At 41.4% G+C, this 20,569-nt stretch overlaps 1 protein-coding gene across 35 annotated transcripts in view; it reads left to right on the top strand.

Moving 5' to 3' along the window:
- SIPA1L1 (signal induced proliferation associated 1 like 1) overlaps positions 1 to 20,569 on the top strand; it is a 437,830-nt gene that overhangs the window by 304,800 nt on the left and 112,461 nt on the right. For all 35 annotated transcript variants that reach the window (XM_089322259.1, XM_051826282.3, XM_089322258.1 and 32 more), the window contains one exon: positions 5,045 to 5,233. In XM_089322259.1, coding sequence (XP_089178385.1) covers positions 5,045 to 5,233 — 189 coding nt within the window. The remainder of the gene's footprint in view (positions 1 to 5,044; positions 5,234 to 20,569) is intronic.

Consider the following 20,569-nt stretch of genomic DNA (forward strand, 5'->3'; position numbering starts at 1 on the left):
AAAAACCAGAACAGCAGAGAAAGAGAAAGAGCTACCTGCTGGTCACTCCCCAAATGCCCACAAGCGGCCGGGGATGGGCCAGGGCTCTATCCAGGTCTCCCATGGGGGTGACAGGGACACATGCACTGCCTCTTAGGATACATTAGCAGGAAACTGGGTCAGAAGCGGAGGAGCCATGACTCAGACCAGAAACTGATATGGAATGTGGGCATCCTAAGCAGCAGCTTAACCCACTGCACTGTAACGCCAGCCTCCTGACAGAAGTATTTTCAAGTGCTGGTCCCTGTCCATCACTCATGGATCATCGCCTTACTGTTCTTGTCGAAGCCAGGTCAACAGATATATAATGACGGAAGATGGGATTTATATTAGGGCTTCTCATGTTACTAATCTCCCATGCCAGTAAGTGCATCCAGAAAAGAAAGAAACATGGGCATCACTCTTTCACCCTGGTGGCTTAGTAAATGGCATGAAGATAACAAGAATTCAAGCGAATCTCTTTGATTTTAGTAGGGATAGTCAGTGCAACAAAGGAGCCAAAATGACCTTGCAAGGCATCTGTAGGCAGCTTGTGTGTGGCCAATCTTAGTGCATGTGAATGTTTTCAAGCATAAGAGCACAAGGACTCATCTCCCAAGGCGCTCTTGTTTCTGGAAGTCATTCCCAGCAATATCAGAACATCACGCAGTTACTCGGTTATAAACATGAGTCTTTCTTTTTCCCATCTCCTTAGACTTCTGTGGAACCCATGGCTGTCTTTCTGTGGCACAGGATACAATGGTTCGCGTTTCTGGCCCTAGCTTCTAAAATGAGAATACTCTCAGCCTTTGATCCCCTATCCCAAAGCATGTTATTTTTATTTATTCATTTATTTTTTATTTTTTGACAGGCAGAGTGGACAGTGAGAGAGAGAGACAAAGAGAAAGGTCTTCCTTTGCCGTTGGTTCACCCTCCAATGGCCGCCGCAGCCGGCACGCTGCGGCTGGCGCACCGCGCTGATCCGATGGCAGGAGCCAGGTGCTTCTCCTGGTCTCCCATGGGGTGCAGAGCCCAAGTACTTGGGCCATCCTTCACTGCACTCCTGGGCCACAGCAGAGAGCTGGCCTGGAAGAGGGGCAACCAGGACAGAATCCGGTGCCCCAACCGGGACTAGAACCTGGTGTGCCGGTGCCGCAAGGCGGAGGATTAGCCTAGTGAGCCACGGCGCCGGCCGCATGTTATTAGCTCATGAAAGGAAGGGCCCAGTAGTTACTGAATTTCAGCTGTTTCCCAGGACTTACAAGCAAAACAAAGACAATTCCTGTTGCATTAGATGGTAATAGGAAAATGATGATTTTTATTCATGTTATTTGAAAGAGATTATCCATAAATGAAAGCGAACAGATACTCGTCAGATGAATAGACTGCAGATAGCTCCAGTACCTTGTTCTTGTATTGACAGTAAAGCGTGGTCGTCTCTGTCAGCTCCATCAGGTAGCAGGTGCAGACATGTCCTCACTGGCCATCTTCCTTTCGGTTTCCGTGTTCCCTCCTCATCCTTACATCATGTTCTTCTTTGCTGAAGACCTAACTGTATCTTCTGCCTCCAGTTTCTTCTCTTACAGGTCACCTCATTTGCTGTCTTAATCTCTCCTTTTTTTTTTTTTAATAAGATTTATTTTATTTATTTGAAAGACAGGGAGAGAGATTGATCTTCCATCTGCTGGTTCAATCTCAATGGCCGCAATGGCTAGGGTAGGCCAGGTTGAACCAAGAACTAGGAACTGCGCTGATCCGAAGCCAGGAGCTTCTTCCTGGTCTCCCATGTGGGTGCAGGGGTTCAAGCACTTGGGCCATTTTCCACTGCTTTCCCAGACCATTAGCAGGAAGTTGGATCTAAAATGGAGCACTGGGGGCCAGCACTGTGGCATAATGGGTAAAGCTGCCACCTGCAGTGCCAGCATCCCATATGGGCACTGGTTCGAGAACCGGCTGCTCCACTTCTGATCCAGCTCTCTGCTGTGGCCTGGGAAAGCAGTGGAAGATGGCCCAAGTCCTTGGGCCCCTGCACCCCCATGAGAGACCCAGATGAGGCTCCTGGCTTCTGGCTTCAGATCAGCACAGCTCCGCCTTTGCGGCCAATTGGGGAGTGAACTAGCCAATAGAAGACTAATTCTCTCTCTCTCTCTCTCTCTGACTCTCCCTCTCTCTCTCTGTAACTCTGACTTTCAAGTAAAATAAATAAATCTAAAAAATAAATAAATAAAATGGAGCAGTGAGGACTCGAACTGGTGCCCATTTACCATTCCAGCATCACAGGCAGTGGCTTTGCAGGCTGCGTTGCAGCACTAGCCCCTGCTGGCTTAATTTCTGAGAGTACACATCATTGTCCCCATGCACACACATTCTGAGTAGCCATTGGAGCCTGGTGAGTGTGTGTCCCTCAGGCAGCTGCAGGGTCCCTGGTTTGCCAGCTCTGTGGCTTTAGTGTCACTCTTCCTGGTGCTCTCTGCAGGTCCAGCTCCAACATTGCACCTCCTGCTCACACCCTGTTTTTCCTGTTGCTGTTACCTTGGCTCATATTTTTGCTGACATTTTCTTCTTGTAGAAGAAGCTATTCCTGTGTTTTGTAGTTCCCCACTAATGTTACCCCTTCCTCTCCTGCCTTGAACCACTTGGATCCATTCTTGACCGTCGGACTGTCTCAGGGCCTGACTTTGCTGTGCTTTCCTTAGTACACATGTCCTCTCCTTCCCACACTGTATTTGCGTATTTCTCACCTCTCACCCTATTACGCTGCTCATTTCCCTCTGCATGCACTCTGCCAGCTTTTGTGGCTCCTTACAAGTTACATGCTTAATGAAGGTTGTTCATTTTGATGGTTTTGTCATGTCACCGTACAGTATTGAAATTTTGTTGGCTGTCGCCGCAGCTCACTTGGCTATTCCTCTGCCTGTGGCGCCGGCACCCCAGGTTCTAGTCCCGTTTGGGGTGCGGGATTCTGTCCCGGTTGCTCCTCTTCCAGTCCAGCTCTTCTGCTGTGGCCCGGGAAGGCAGTGGAGGATGGCCCAAGTGCTTGGGCCCTGCACCCGCATGGGAGACCAGGAGGAAGCACCTGGCTCCTGGCTTCAGATCGGCGCAATGCGCCAGCTGTAGCAGCCATTTGTGGGGGTGAACCAACGGAAGGAAGATCTTTCTGTCTCTGTCTCTCTCTCTCACTAACTCTGCCTGTCAAAAAAAAAAAAAAGAAAGAAATTATGTTAACTTTTCCATGTGGGAATTTTTGGAAATTAAGACTGGGCTTTATGTTTGGCTACCTTTTCTCAAGCAAATCATCATTACATAGGAAAGTATCTTCACTTAAGTTTATATTTCATAATGATGGAATTTATTTTAAGAAATAAAGGAAAATTGGGCCGGCGCTGCAGCTCACTAGGCTAATCCTCCGCCTTACAGCGCTGGCACACCGGGTTCTAGTCCCGGTCAGGGCGTCAGATTCTGTCCCGGTTGCCCCTCTTCTAGGCCAGCTCTCGCTGTGGACAGGGAGTGCAGTGGAGGATGGCCCAAGTACTTGGGCCCTGTACCCCATGGGTGACCAGGAGAAGTACCTGCCTCCTGGCTTCAGATCAGCGCGGTGCGCTGGCCGCAGCGCGCCGGCCGTGGCGGCCATTGGAGGGTGAACCAATGGCAAAGGAAGACCTTTCTCTCTGTCTCTCTCTCTCACTGTCCACTCTGCCTGTCAAAAAAATAAATAAATAAAAATAAATTAAAAAAGAACAAAAATTATAAAAAAGAAATAAAGGAAAATCAAAAGTAATTTCCTATGCTGATGATTGTGCTGCTGTACTAACTATAATCATTGTCCTATAGTGATAGCATTTAGGGATAAGAATAGTTTATATTTGTAAGCTATGCGTTAAGACATTTAAAACTTTATACTTATCTTACTTTTGTAATTCTAAAAGGTATAGCACCCAGCTTCTGAATACATTTTCTTCTGGTGTTTCCCTGTGCCCTTCCCTTTTTTTTTTTTTAAATAAAGGCCAAGTTTTTGTTTGTTTGTTTAAGATTTATGTATTTGAAAGGCAGATGGGGCCAGCATTGTAGCATTGCAGGTTAAGTCTCTGCCTGGGAAACAGGCATCCCATATGGGCTCTGATTCAAGACCTAGCTGCCCCACTTTCAATCCAGCTCCTTGATAATGCACCTGGGAAAGCAGCAAAAGATGGCCAGAGTGCTTAGGGCTGGCCTCTGCACTCATGTGGAAAACCTGGAGGGAGCTCTGGGCCCCTGGCTCCAGCTTGGCCCAGCCCTCTACTATTGTGGTCATTTGGGGAATGAATCAATGGATGGAAGATTCTCTCTCTCTCTCTTTGTGTGTATGTGTGTGTGTGTGTCTTCTAACTCTACCCTTCAAATAATTTTTTTTTCAAAATCTTTAAAAAATGATTTTTTAAAAGCAGATTACAGGGAGAGAGAAAGAGGGAGAGACAGAGAAATCTTCTATCCACTGTTTCACTCCTCAAGTGGGCACAACAGCCAGGGCTGAGCCAGACTGAAGCCAGGAGCCAGGAGCTTCTTCTAGGTCTTCCATAAGGGTACAGGGGCCCAAGGACTTGTACCATCTTCTGTTTTCCCAGATGCGTTTGCAGGGATCTGAATCAGAAGTGAAATAGACCTGGCTCCCTTATGGGATGTTGGCATTGCAGGCAGAAGCTTAATTCATTGCACCACAAAGCTGGCCTCAGTCTTCCTGTTCAGTTTTCTGTATGGCATTGTGAAACCTGTAGAGGCCTTGATCTCTCTTGGAAAGTGTTCTGTTTTGCGTTTAAGTCAGTATCGTCCAGAGGTTTGATCAAGGGTCCACTTGACCCTGCCTGGATCTTCTTGAAAGTCCTGCTCTCATTTTTCATATCTTGTCTCACTGCTATTGTTCTTTCTCCCTCTCTGGCTTCACCAATCAGCAGTCATCCTGCATCTCTGTTAGGAGCCTGCGGTGCACATGGTGTGTTCAGCTGCCCCGCGGCCCCAGGAAGCCCTCACCACTGCCCCGTCTGTCTTGCAGCTCATGACCCTGAGAGGTTCTGTTCTGGAGGATGCCGTCCCCTCAACAGCAAAGCACTCGACAGCCAGGGGGCTGCCCCTGAAGGAAGTGCTGGAGCACGTGATTCCTGAGCTCAACGTGCAGTGCCTGCGCCTGGCCTTCAACACCCCCAAAGTCACGGAGCAGCTCATGAAGCTGGACGAGCAAGGGGTGAGTGGAGTGTGGCTTCTCAGGAGCCTTCCTGCGGCTCCGTTCCTATGGGCTTGCACAACGCAGACTTGCCTGCCTCATTCCGTGACGGGGAAACTGATACCGTTCATGGTGAAGGCTGTTCTCTGTGCAGTTACTCATTTTCCTTATTCTTAACTCTGAACTCTGGAGGTTTCATGTCAGAGTTGATAAGTGGGATACTTGCCCTGGGTTCTCTTTTGTTGGTCTTCCATACATGCAGTGATTTTCGAGTATCTGGAAATAAGGATAGCAGTAATTATGATACAGCACAGTAACAGTGTTATTCATTGATAATTACTACATAATATTAATGGCTGCCACTGATGAGCATGGTCACTAGGCTTTGTTGTAAGCACCTTAAATATCCCGGTTAGTCTCCCAACGCTGTGAGAATGGAATCTCACTGTCCCCCACTCTACAGATAAGAAATCTGGCAGAGATTAATTTACAAATCCAATTTCACACAGTTAATAAGTAGTGGAATTAGGGTTCAAGCACAGTGTGTCTCAGAGCCTGTGGTAGTTAGCCACAAAACCATGTACCGTTCCTACACGCTTAGATTTTTGAAGTCTGTTAATACCACCATTGATGTATTTTAGCCAAAATTAAAATGTTCAGCGTTTTCTCCCTCCATGCTTCTTGTGCCAAATATGGAGGTCTTTTAGGTCAAGATGTGAAGGTGCAACAGGCTAATACATGTGGAGGTAGCAGAAGCTAAGAGAATGAAAAGTTATGACCTGAAAAATTCACTCTCCGGAGAGTGCTGTCTACTGAGAGTGCTTGGACTGATTTGAACATATGGACTAATTTTGTAGATACTTTATCTACTATTTTTTACATCCTAGCAGGATATGATTGTAATTTTAACATTGCATTAAAAAATTCTTCCAAAAGTAAAATTTTCCCAGTTATTGAATGTCATTTTGGGAACAAACTTTTATGATATTTCCTTAATTAGTAAGGAATTTGAGTTTATTAAAATGAATAGGGCTCTAAAAAAAGAGTCATCTTCAAGGTATAGTTATGCTTTAAATTCAGCCAGTGACAATACATAATTACCTAAGTAACCAATAGTTGGGTGTAACTGTACTAATCCCTTTTCTATCCATTTTGCTTTTCATAATACACAGCTAATATCTGTTATATGTCTATATTTATAGAAATCTGTATCAATGTTTATAATATTAAATTTGAAATGCTGTGGATACATCAGAAGATATCTTATGCCTAAACTCAAGTATTTGGGGACAGTTTTTCAGTAAATATATATTCTTAAAAGGAGCGGTAGAAAAACGATGTTTAGGGTTAACTTTATTGGTTCAGTCATTTCAGTAACCAAATGTTTGGAGGAAAAAGACATTCGGCTTAAGACATTGTTAATACAGTCATGTATTTAACATTCTAAATTTACATTAGAACAGATTATTAAGAGAAGGATTAATTGCCAATTTTCTTCATTTAAATAATCCTGAATAAAAAGCAGATTCTTTAATTGTAGACATTTCATGGAATTTCTGGCATATTTTGTGTCCTCTGCTACTGATTGTAAATTACTGGACCACAGATGGTGCTGATCTGTGATGGACACTTTATAGTCCCTCAGGAAATAAAAGAACACTATAATATGTTTAATCCAAAGGAAAATTTATTTAATTCATAAAACTAGATGTTATTCTGAAATTATGGCTTTCTTATTCTTGAGGGTATTACATATCTTTCCCTCCATAAATTCTTAATAATAAAATATGATAGCTTTCTTTAATGCCTTTTGTAGGTAGAATTCAAGTCAGACAATCAGGGCGCGTCTCTCCAGTTTTATTTTAGAAAGAAGTGCCTTCAATATGTTGCTGCGCGTGGTAGGAATAACATGAATGGCACGGCTTTCACTCTCAGGCAGTTGTGTCTGCTGGGCAGTGGCATCTGTGCATCTGAAGCCTGCTGCCCAGTGTCTACACTGAAGGGCATCACCTTGGCCTTGCTCTGTTCTGTCTCCATACAGGGCATTGAAAGTCATAGTTGTGCTGACAGAAAACACATGACACTCATACTGGGGCTTTTAGTCTAGGGAATCTCAGCAATGTCTTGGAATCGTTTTGAGAAACTAATTGTTTTGCTACCTTTACAAATACTCATTTCAAAGAGGAACATGTGTAAATACTGTGGGTTGTGCATATAAATCATTGCAAGGAATTTATTTTCCAAAAATCCCAAGTTTTTGTATAGCCTTATGTTTAAAGAGATTCATACTGTGGTAATCAGGAAGTTAGACTCAGTAAAAGGGATTTTTTAAATTTCCCTTTAAATTTTACTTAGGTAATTCCTTTAATATCTTTTCTACTCTTACTGAATGACTTACATAATAATGCTTAGAAAAAGAAAACACAGTTTGTTTGCTGTATTGTGGCATTTTTGCCTTTCAGATCTTTGGTGCTTTATTTCCTCATTTTCTGCTACTGAAATTGAACTGAACAGAAGGAAAAATTAAATGTAGGATAGAAAAATGAACAAAGATGTAATAATTTGTTTGTCATTTGACTCAAGCATGGTAGGCAGGTAGGAGCCGAAGTGAGCGTTTCAGTTACTGGAGGAATTGATTTTAGGAAATAAATTGTGCCTTGCTCAAGCTTCCGGATTCTCCTTCCTGATACCTCCCTGAACCTTTCACTGTTCATGGTTAGAAAACTGCTGATGAGAAGATGAAACTAACCTTGGCAGTGCTTCACACTGGCAAGAAATTTCAAATGCTTTGTGCCTCAGAAACTTTGGGTCAGCTCTGAACTTGGTTTACTCATCGTGTCCCCAGATCTTCCTCATTGGATAACTGAGAGCCTCTCTCATGAGGAGGAGATTAGGTAAATGCGTGCTGCTTGGCCATGTTCTAATCTCTTCACTCCGTCTGACTCTGGGCGCATGGCAGCCCTGTGCAGTAGGTTCCGGTTACTGGCAAGGACTGAATCTTACAGAAGTTGTCATTGCCATTCCTCTTCCCTCTCATCCCTTAATAATTTTCCACCCTGGATACAAATTTGCCTAGTATTGCCATTTATTTTTAAGATTTGGAGGCTTTCCTGTATTTTTGCATTATTTTGAATCCTTAAAACTATGTTGTGAAGTATTGGGGATTTCATTGTCTGTTCTAGTCAACTTTTTAATAATATGACAGGTTTAGTTTTCTTTTAAAATTTTCCCTATCAGAGCCATTTTTCTTCCACAGTCATTGAAAGCCAGCTATGTCTCATCTGTTCTGTTCCAGGGCGGTGGAAGATTATCAAGCCAAGCCCTGTGTTAAATAATTGGCACATTTAAAGCACACAGTACAATTATGAACATGTGACAAACATGCAGGAAGTGTCAACTGTTGTTGGTGACAGTAAAATAATAACTCTTTACACACACTTAACTCATTTATTTTCTGTAAATGTCCTGTTATACAAGGGTACTTCAATAAATTTGTGGAAAAGTGGAATTAAAAATGTGAGTTTATTTGGTGGCCAAAAGTTTAGAAACTCATGCAGGGTTTTTTGATAGCATTCTTTTTCTATGACCTTTTCAAAGACTTCTCCTAGATAATGTATTATATATATTTTTACAACCACTGGTGGCTTTCAAATCCAATAAAAGCTTATTGAATTTGATTCTCTGCAGATTCTTAAATTCTCTGGAGGATAAACAGGCCAGTAAGACCCCATCCTTAGCCATGAAGGAGACAAGGCCACGCATGACTATCCTGGATGTCAATGTTAGTATAGCACAAGAAACGCCAGCAGCCAGCAAGAGCAGTGCAAGCCAGGGTGTCCAAGTCATGATTGGCCTGTCGGTCAGAATGAGATGAGCCTTGGGAAGGCTGAGGATTCCACCAGACAAGAGAATAAGCAGTAGGGCGGTCTCAGCCCAGAACAGTGAGAACAGAGCGTCAAGGGACAAAAGCAGAGTGTGTCCACGGACAGTGAGCACATGTAGGGGAGTGATAAAAATGGCATTTTTGAGCAGTGACCAAACCAGGTCCTGTATGAAGCAGTGTTCTTGAATTACTTGTTAATCCTCAGAATCATTGATGAAGGTGTTCCCATTGCCCCTGTTTGGCAGATAAAAGCACTGAGGCCCAGAGAGGCTGGTCACAGTTAGATCCATGGAGGCTGGTCTGGAATCCAAGGACGCAGACTCCAGAGCCCATGTTCTTTACCGTTACCAACATATCCTGGTTTTTGTTTCCCTCTCCATGAGTGGGAGTAGAAACTGGACAGAAGGTACCAGGTCTTACTCCTGCAGGCTTTGGTCCCTACGTTAAGTCTGACTAGTTAGATGCAAATAATACTGCAGTAGAGCTGCATTATAGGCACTTAAAGTACAACTGCCAGTTTGTAGTAGAGAAAATGGGTAGTTTTATAGTCATTTAAAAATACCAGATTTCCATACACAATTGTCATACACAAGTGAGCATTTCCACTGTTTTTTGGATGTTTGTTAAAAATGCAAGGAAACGAAAATATTTGTTGAGTTTTCTTTCTTTTTTTTTTATTAAAGATGTATTTATTTACTTGAAAGGCAGAGTTACAGAGAGGCAGAAAGAGACAGAGAGGTCTTCCATCTGCTGGTTCACTCCCTAGATGGCCACAACCGCTGGAGCTGGGCTGATCCAAAGCCAGGAGCCAGGAGCTTCTTCCAGGTCCCCCATGCAGGCTCCGGGGCCCAAGCACTTGAGCCATCTTCTGCTGCTTTCCCAGGCCATGGCAGAGAGCTGGATCGCAAGTGGGGAGCAAGTGGAGCAACCGGGACTCAAACCAGGGCCCATATGCATAAGGAATGCCAGCACTGCAGGCGGTAGCTTTACCTGCTACACTACAGCTACTGCCCCAATCCCAGGGTTTTTTTGTTTGTTTGTTTGTTTTTAATTATCTTACAAGTTATTAAAGTTAGAGTACGAAAAAGTGATCTTATTTAATTTAGGTCTGCAATTTATATCTTGAGTGGGCAAAAGGAAAGAAGCAATGTTTATTTGCTAATGAATAGCACTGATGTTTTGGTTAAAAACATGAATGGAATTCTCTGCTGAGTTAGCCTATCCATTGCCATGATGTATTATTTTATGGTGAAGATAAATGAGTTTGACCAGTCACTTTCTTCTTCTTCTTTTTCTTTTTTTTTTTTTTTTTTTTTTTTTTTTTTTTTTTTTTTTTTGACAGGCAGAGTGGACAGTGAGAGAGAGAGACAGAGAGAAAGGTCTTCCTTTGCTGTTGGTTCACCCTCCAATGGCCGCCGCGGCCGGCGCACCGTGCTGATCCGATGGCAGGAGCCAGGTACTTCTCCTGGACTCCCATGGGGTGCAGGGCCCAAGCACTTGGGCCATCCTCCACTGCACTCCCGGGCCACAGCAGAGAGCTGGCCTGGAAGAAGGGCAACCGGGACAGAATCCGGTGCCCCGACCGGGACTAGAACCCAGTGTGCCGATGCCGCAAGGCGGAGGATTAGCCTAGTGAGCCGCGGCGCCGGCCCACTTTCTTCTTTGATTCAGGCAGCTAGTCTTGAAAAATGACCCATGCGGGAAACATTTTTTCCAAGGCTGATTTTTGGATGGAGTCCTTTCCAGTGAGGAGAGTCTGTAAATACTACGCTGGTGGAGATAGCATTTGGGAAACGTGTGGCTGAGCCAGCACTGCAGTTGGCAGTGGTGGAGCCCGGCACGGCTGAAGCCCCATGCAGTGAAGATGCTTTAGTTCATAATCCAGAAATACAGATTGACGTCTAAATACAGGCAGACGTGTCAGTCTGCCCAGTACTGCATTGCAGACTGTGTTTTTGTGTTTTAAATTCACTTTAAAATAAAATATTGCATTAGTTTCTTTCCCACAGGGCCTATCTAAAGTAGGTAATTTATTTCAGTGGTCCCCAAATTGGAGTATTATGTCTGTGTTAACATGGCGGGGTCCCACTTGCACCCTGTTTGTGTTAGCTTCCCCTCCACTCTGTAGTAATCATTTTGGTTACTTACTTAGGTTTTTCTGGGTGCCTTTATGCAAATCCAACCAAATATGCCTATGTGGTTTCATTTTCCCATTTTCTTATACAGATAGAGTATTCCTTATCCAAAATACTCGGCTCTGGAAGTGTTTCTGATTTCAGACTTTGGAATACTTAGATGTATTAGGGATAGGACGTGAGTCTAAACACAGAATTCATCATCAGTGTTCCATACATCCTCGCCTGAAGGTGATTTAATACAGCATCTCTTGTGGGCCTGTGTTTCCACTGTGACTTGTCACATGAAGTCAGGTGTGGAGTTTTCTACTTGGGGCACCATGTCAGCATTCATAGTTTCGGGTTCTGGATTCTCAGGTTCAGGATGCCGAGCCTATACAAAACACAGCATGCTGTAGACACTTGCTTTGCCTTTTTCCCTTGATTATGTATTTTGCAAATACTTCTGTCAGTATATAGGAAGGTTTCCCATTATTTTAGTGCTGTAGAATACTCGTCTGCATTACTGTGCTGTCATTTATTTCATTTGTTGTGTGCATTAGGACTGATTTCAGTATTTTTCTGTTAGAAACAAAAACTGCAATGAAGAGTCTTACCCTATAAAATTGAAATTCCATCTCAATGTGAGGATAAATCAGTTATTTGTTATCAGCTTAATAACTCATTTTAAACCTTTAATTTTGTGAAGAAAATATTTTAATATTGTATTGATTTATTCTGCTTTATTTAAGAGACAGCATGTTTCCATCCTCTGATTCAGTCTCCAAATGCCCAAAAACTTCTAGGGGCTGAGCCAGGCCAATGACGAAAACCAAGAATTCAGGTCTCCCACATGGGTGGCAGGGTCTCAGCCAGGTAAGCCATCACCCACTGCCTTCCAGGATCCACGTTAGCAGGAAGCTGGAATCGGAGCAGTGCTAGGACTCAAACATAGGCACTGTAATAATAAGTCTCTTGAGTAGGGTCTTAATGAGTAGGCCAAATGCCCGCCTCTTGTGAGAAATTCTGCGTAGCACACCATTAGAGAAGATGATTATCTGTGTATGTAGTATGTTTATGTTGTGCCAAAGATAAAAATAAATTAGAATAGAACCATGCAAGTATATATAAATGTAAAACTGTGAAAAAAAATAATTTTACAATCCAATGCAGATGTAACATTTTTTAAAAAGTATTTGGATCTTTGTTGGTAATTCCCAATAAGAATGAATTTCTTATTCTCAGGATTGAATTCTTTTGTTCTGTGTCCTGTGGAGGACAGTATAGAGATTTATCTTCAGGAAGTACTTAAGAGTTACATTTATGGGGCCGGTGCCGTGGCTCACTTGGCTAATCCTCCGCCTGCAGCGCCGGAATCCCATATGGGCGCCGGCTTCTAGTCCCAATTTCCCGGTTGCTCCTCTTCCAGTCCAGCTCTCTGCTGTGGCCCGGGAAGGCAGTGGAGGATGGCCCAAGTGCTTGGGTGCCTGCACCCGCGTAGGAGACCAGGAGGAGGCACCTGGCTCCCGGCTTCGGATCGGCATAGCTCCGGCTGTAGCGGCATTTCGGGGGGTGAACCAACGGAAGGAAGACCTTTCTCTCTGTCTCTCCCTCTTACTGTCAAATAAATAAATAAAAAATCTTTAAAAACAAAAGAGAGTTGCATTTATGAAAACAAACTAAAACAAATGTTGTCACTGTGAATGATGAGGATTTAAATTAAAAGACCAGAGTCTTCCCGTCAGTAGAGGCACAGTAACTTGTTGCAGACCAGCTGTCCACTGATAAAACCTGGAAAACTGGACGGAATTTTTAAAACTGTTTGTCTTCTGGAAAAATAGATCGACTTTTTTACCCCTGTTGTTCTTGTTAAGTATAGCCAGCAATCCTAGACATTATAAAGTAGACATAAAAGGAATTTGAAAAAAACAGAGATGGCTAGGAACCTTGGAATCTGAGGAATGGCACAAGAGTGATGTCTCTGGGTTTTCTTTTTGTGCTTATTCTTATTTTCCAGCCAAGGAAGCTAGGAACTTGGAAATACCAATGTACAGACAGAAGAAGCAGCAAAAAGGCCTGTGCTCTTTAGCCAAAAGGCCAAAAACAGGGGCACCGTTAAAAGGACAGAGAACATGTTATTTTGGGTAATATTTATAGTAATTTTGTAATTTTTATGGGGTTTAATTTAATATCTTTACACATGATACAGAATAAACTAATCAGACAGTGTTTCCATTTCCTTTTCTTTATGTTGGCAGCCTGTGAGCTGTCTCTTCTAGCTGTTCATACAGAATATGACACGTTGTTGAGAACTATAATTGCCCCGCTGTGCAGTGGAGCACTGGAACTCGTTATGGTCATCTAACTGTTTTCGTATCTGTTAGCCAACCTGCTGTTCCCTCTGACCGCTGACCCCTAACCCCTGCCCCTCCCAGCCTGTTGTAATGACCATTCTAAGTTCAGATATACTTTTTAAAAACTTTGACATATGAGACCCCACATGGAATGTTTGCTTTTCTGTGTCTGGCTTTTTTCACTTAACATAGTGATCTCTAGGTCCATTCCTTTTTATGGCAGAATAATATTCCATTGTGTGTACATCACAGTTTCTTTATTCACCCATCCATGGGTGCCTAGGTTGACAGCATATCTGGGCTATTGTGAATAGTGCCGAGTTCATTTCCTTCAGGTAGATATCCCGATGTAGGAAATGTGCATTACTTGGTCCATCAACTTTTATTTTTCTGAGTGACCTCCATAATGTTTTCCATAATGGCTGTACTAATTTGCATTCCCATTAACAGCATATAAGGGTTCCGTTTTCTCATATCCTTACTAGCACTTGTTGTTTTTGATAATAACCATTCTAACTGGGGTAAGATGGTATCTCACTGTGGTTTTGATTTTCATTTCCCTGATGGCTAGTGATATTAAGCATTTTTCATGTATGTGTTGATCATTTGTGTTTCTCCTTTTGAGAAATGTCTATTCAAAGCCTTTGCCTATTTTTTTAACTGGATTGTTTGTTTTCTCGGGACTAAATCTTTAAAATTCCTTACACTTTCCGGATGTTAATTCTTTGTCAGGTGAATAGTTTACACATGTTTTCTCCCATTGCACTGGTTATTAGCTCTTCACTCTCTTGATTGTTTCCTTTGCCCTGCAGAAGCTTCTTGGTTTGCACCCATTTGCATTTGTTGCCAGTACTGGGGTGGAGTTGGGTGAGGGAGGTTACATTCAAAAAGTCATGGTCTGTATATTGATGTCTTGAAGTGTTTCCTCTATATTTTCTTTTAGTAGTTTCATAGTTTTGAGTCTTATATTTAGAACATTGATGGATTTTGAGTTGATGTTTGCACAAGATGGGAGGTAGGGGTGAAGTTTCAGTCTTCTGGAAATGCTTCTCTGGTTTTCTCAGCACCACCTGCCATACAGACTGCCCTTCTTCCGGAATCTTTGTAGTACCGTTGTGCAGATCAGTTGGATTTAGAGGTGTGGATTCATTTCTGGGACCTGTGTTCTGTTCATTAGTCTGTGTGTTTTTGTGCACTGCCACATTGTTTTGATTATTGTAACTATATTTGAAATCAGGAATTGTGGTGGCTCCAGCTTTGTTCTTCCTATTTAAAATTGCTTCTGGTTTGGTGTCTTTTGTATTTCTGTACAAATTTTAGGATTTTTTTTCTACATCTGTGAATAATTTCACTGGTATTTTGATGAGGATTACATTGAATCTGTAAATTGTTTTAGGTAGTGTGGACATTTAACTATATTATTTCAATTCATGAACATGAGAGGTCGTTCCATTTTTTTATATTTTCTTCAATTTCTTTCATTAGTGTTTTATCATTTTCATTGTACAGATCTTTCACATCATGCATTAAATTTATTCCAAAGTATTTTGTGGGTTTTTGGGAACTATCGTGAAGAGGATTCCTCTTAGAATTTTTTCTTAACAAATTTGTACTTGTGTATAAAAGCTTTTTTAAAAAAGATTTATTTATATTTGCATTAGAGAGAGAGGGAGATATATAGGGAGCTTTAATCTAGTGGTTCACTCCTCAGGTGTCCACAATAGCCAGGGTGGAGCCAGGAGCTTCACCTGTGTCTCTGCAGTAGGTGCAGGGGCCCAAGGATGGGGGCCATCCCCTGCTGCTTTCCTAGGCACACTAGCAGGGAGCTGGATTAGAAGTGGAGCAGCCAGGACTTAAACTGCTGCCCACATAGGATGCCAACATCATGCCACAATGACATCCTCCCCACCCCCTTTTTCTTGTTGTATGTTGATTTTTCTAGCCACAACCTTACTGAATTCATTTATCAGTTCTAATAGTCTTTGGACTTTTCAGTGGAAAGAATCAGATCATTTACAGAGATCATTTGACTCTCCCCTTTCCTGTTTGTATGTCTTATATTTCTTTCTCTTGTCTAGTTGTTCAGGGTAAGGCTTTAGTTACTCTGTGAGTAAGACTAATTGAGAGTGGTCATCCTTGTATAGTTCCAGATCAAAAATGAAGTGCTTTAAGCTTTTACCGACTCATTATGATGCTGGCTGTGGGTTTAGTGTGTCTAACCTTTATTATGTCAAGGTTTGATCTTTCAGTACTTAATTTGTTCAGAAGTTTAATCATGAATGAATGTTGAATTTCATTACTTTTTCTACATCTGTTGATATAATATTTATCCTCATTCTACTGATGTGATATTTATTGATTTGCATAATTTTAGAGTTTTTAAAAATATTTATTTGAGAGGCACAGACAGAAAAAGAAAGCGCTCCAGACTGCTGGCTCATTCACCAGATGCCCACAACTTCAATGACTGGGCTGGTTCGGAGCCTAGACCCAAGAACTCCATCCAGGTCTTCCACGTGAGTGATAAGGACCCAATTACTTGAGCCATCACTGATGCTTCCCAGGTTCTGCATTGGCAAGAAGCTAGATTTGGGAGCTAGAGCTATATATCAAACCCAGGAACTCCAACATGGGGTGTGGATTTCTTAACAAGTGTCTTAACCAGTAGGCTAAATCCTTGCCCCTGATTTGTGTATATGGAATAATCCTCAAAACCCTGGGATAAATACTGATTGATCTTTTGGATACGCGGTTGGATTCAGTTAGCAAGTATTCTGTTGAGTTTTTGCATCTGTGTTCATTAGGGATATTGGTCTGTAGTTCTCTTTTTGCTGCTGTTGTGTCCTTGTTTGGTTTTGGTACCAAGTTAATCTTGACCTCATAAAATGAGTTTGGAAGAGTTCCCTTGAAGTTTTGGGGACAGTGTGAGGAGACTTGGTGTTAGGCCTTCCTTAAAAGCTTGGTAGAATTCAGCAGTGAGACCATCAAATCCTGGGCATTTCTTTGTTGGGAGGCTTAATCAGTGATTCATTCTCATTACTCGTTACTGGTCTGTTCAGGTTTTCTGTGTCTTCATGGTTCAATTTTGGTAGATTATATGTGTCTGGAAGAGTATTCATTTCCTCTAGATTTCCCAGTTTGTTGGTCCGTAGCTGTTTATAATAGTTCAGAATAATCATTTGATGAGAAAACACTTAAGTGATCATTTCTGTACTCTAAATAAATACCACAAAGACAAAAAATGACACACACACACACACACACACACACACCCAAACATAACCAAACATACCCTCTTGCTGGGATATTTTTAGAGACAGCTGAATGGGAAGTTCGGCCTGTTCATCCTGCAGCCCACTATAATGCTGTCAGGTCCTGGTGGAGAGCCAGGCCTTTAAGCGAATTTGGCAATTATAGAGTCTCCTTAAGACTTCACCCCAGCATCCATGAAAAACACACACATGGAGGCTGTGACAGTATTTCCCTGCCTGGCTATATAAAATCCCTTAACCTCAAGTGTCAGTGGAGACCAAGGTGGGGGACACCTGACTTTCTGCCTAACCTGGCCATGTCCCGTTTTGCCTGCCGGAGTGGTAGTAAAGAAGGCCTACTCTGACAGAAGATTTAAGCAATATCCAGAACCTCATATTATTCAAAATGTCTAGATGTGAATTGATCAGTAATCATGCAAACAACAAGGAAAATGTCAGTTTGAAAGAGAAAAGACAATAAATGCCAACACTGAGATGGCATAGATGTTAGAATTGTCTTACAATGTTTTTTTTTTAATTATTTTTAAAGCAGAGAGACAGACAGATGGACAAAGATAGAGCTACCTCATCTGCTGGCCCACTCCCCAAAGGCCTGCAACAGCCGGAGATGGGCAAGGCCCAAGCCAGGAACTAAGAACAGAATCCATTTCTCTCACATAGGCATTAATCCAACCACTTAAACCATCACTCAGCTGCTGCATTCCCAGGGTATTAGCAGGAAGCTGGAATCAGAAGCAAAACCAGGACTTGAGTGCTGGCACACCAGTATGACACCTAGTTTCCCAAATGGTGCCTTGACTGCTAACACCAATTGCCCACCCCTAATAATGATTTTTTAGTTTTCATTTATTTTCTTTATTTGAAAGAGGGGAAAAGAGGGCATGTGGGGAGAGAGAATCTTTCGTTTCCAAATGTCCACACAGCCAGGGCTGGGCCAGGAAAAAACCTGGAGATGGAAACCCAGTTTGAGTATCCTACATGGTTGACAGGGACCCAATTATTTAAGTCGTCATCTTTTGCCTCCCATGGTGTATATTATGAGGGGGCAGGATTCAAGGGTGGAGCAGGGACTTGAACTCAGGCACTGTAACATAAGATGAAGGCATCCAACCAGCATCCCAAACACCATGCAAATGTCCACTCCTAACAATAATTTGTAAACAGCTACCATGATGCTTCAATGAACATTTGCCAGGTATGGTTTTAAGAAATGAAACTGCAGGGAAAGTGTTAGCAAAGACATAGAAAACATCAAAAGAAACATGTAGAAACATTAGAACTGAAAAATAGCTAAAATGAAACAAAAACTGAATAGATGGGCTGAGAAAGCAAAATGGAAATGACAGAGGAAATAATCAGTGAATTTAAAGATAGAACTATAGGAATGACCAAATCTGCTCAACGAGAGTTGACTGAAAGCAGGAGTGAAGAGTCTCAGGATTTGTGGGGTTGTAACAACATATTTAATTAACATTAGTGTCAATATAGTCTCAGGAGAAGAGGAGAGAGACAGTAGCCTGTGACAAAGTATTTGAAGCAGTAATGACTGACATCCTCCAAGTTTGATAAGACAAAAATTACAAATTTAAAATGCTGAGCAAAATCAAACAAGAGAAAGCCAAGAAAGTCCATAGCAGGACTTACTTTAGTCAAATTTCTGAACACAGTAGACAAAGAAAAAATCTTTGAAGATGCAAAAGGAAAAAGCACCTTCCCCATGAGTAGAAAACAATTTGAATGGCAATTTTTTTTTCTTCACTAGAAGCCACAAAGGACAGAAGGAAATGGTCTGCATTTTTTAAATTCTGGAACAAAACAACTCTAAGCTCAAAATTCTTCATTCAGGGGAAATATCCTTCATCAGTGAAGGTCAAATCAAGACATTGTCAGATAAAGGAAAACTAAGAGACTTTGTCACCAGAATCCCTATGCTAAAAAGATGTCTGAAAAACTTCTTTCCTGTTTAAACTTCATCTGTTTAAAGAAGTTCTCTAGACAGAAAGGAAATGATGAAAGAAGACCTTGGAGTTTCAGGAACAAAGAAAGAATAATTTTTTTAAAAAAAATTAAGGATAAATATTTTTCTAATGAGTTATCTAAATTATTGTGGCAGTTGAAACAAAAAGTGTATCAGTATCCAAGTTTTTTATCAGTGTAGGGATAGGAATTATTTAAGACAATTACATCAAATGGGAAGAAGTAAAGAGATGTCAAAAAAAATTTAAAAAAAAAGAGTGGTAAAGTTTCTACATTTAATTCAAACTGCTAAAATGTTATGTGATATCAAGTATAAAGATACAGATAAAAGTATAAGTAGTAATATCTGGAGAAACTACTAAAAAGTATATATGCTGGAAATATATTTAAAAACAGTAGATGAATCCAAATGAAATACTAAAAAGTGCTCAAATAATCATCAGAAATGCAGAATAAAGAAAATAAATGAAAAATGGAGAACAAATAAAGTGACTGACCTACACTGTAGCTCATCAGTTATTTTATTAAGTGTATACAGTATAATTGAAGGAAACACACTTGAAATGTGATACAGGTAGGTTGAAAGTGGAAGGACAGGAAATAATATACCATGCAAACAGGAATCAGAAGAAAGCCATAGTGACTGTGACCATCAGATAAAGTCAACTTCCAAGCAAAGAACATTACCCAAGAAAGAAAGGGATATTACATAGTGATGAAAGGGTTATTGTTCTACCAAGGAGAAAAGCGTTCCTAAATATTTATGAACCAAAGCTATGGAATATGTTAAGCAAAACCTGATAAACTGAAAGCAGAAACAGGTAAATCCACAATTATATTTGGTGATTTTAACAGCCCTCTCTCAACAGTTGATTGAACAGCCAGACGGAAGAGCAGCTAGAATATAGAACAGCACAGAACCATCAGCTAGCAGAATCTAATTGATGTGAAACACACTCACATCAGTAGAATACACATGCTTTGATTGCATTGGAAAATGTACCAAAATAGACTACATTCAGGGGCATCAAACAAATGTCACCAAGTATAAAAGAAGTAAAAAAGAATGGGACCAATGTTGTGGCATACCAGGCACTATTCATGTTCTGGCTGCCCCACTTCCAATCAAGCTGCCTGCTAATGGCCTGGCAAAGGCAGTGGAAGATGGACCAAGTGTTTTGGCCCCTGCACCCTACATGGGAGGCCTCGATAAAGCTCCAGCCCTAAGCCATTGCAGCAATGTGGGGAGTAACCCAACAGATGCAAGGTATCTTTGTTACTCTCTTCCTTTCTGTAACTCTTTCAAATAAATAAGTAAATCTTTTTTTTTTTTTTTTAATTAAGAACCAAACTAGAAATAATAGGAACATCACAGAAAAATGCAGGGGCATACTATGTTCATGGATTGAAATACTCAGCATATTAATGATGTTCCTTTCTTCCCAAATTGATACACAGTTTAATACAGTTGTTATTCCAAATTTTTTAGACTATTCTAAAATTTGCATTGAAAAGCAAAGAACTCTAGTAACCAAAACAGTTTGGTTTAAAGAAAAGGGATTAAATGGAAGGAGGCGTTCTACCTAATTTCAAGGCATATTATATAGCTTGAATAATCAGGACTGTGTGCCACTGTTGGAAGAACAGACAGTAGATCAATGGAACAGAATTCAAGAAAGAGAAAATGCATACTCACAAATACATCCAACTGATTTTTTTTTTTTTTTTTTTTGGACAGGCAGAGTGGACAGTGAGAG

The sequence above is a fragment of the Oryctolagus cuniculus genome, chromosome 20 (genome assembly GCF_051225735.1).
Source record: "Oryctolagus cuniculus isolate XC-2025 breed Fujian yellow rabbit chromosome 20, ASM5122573v1, whole genome shotgun sequence".
Taxonomy (NCBI): Eukaryota; Metazoa; Chordata; class Mammalia; order Lagomorpha; family Leporidae; genus Oryctolagus; species Oryctolagus cuniculus.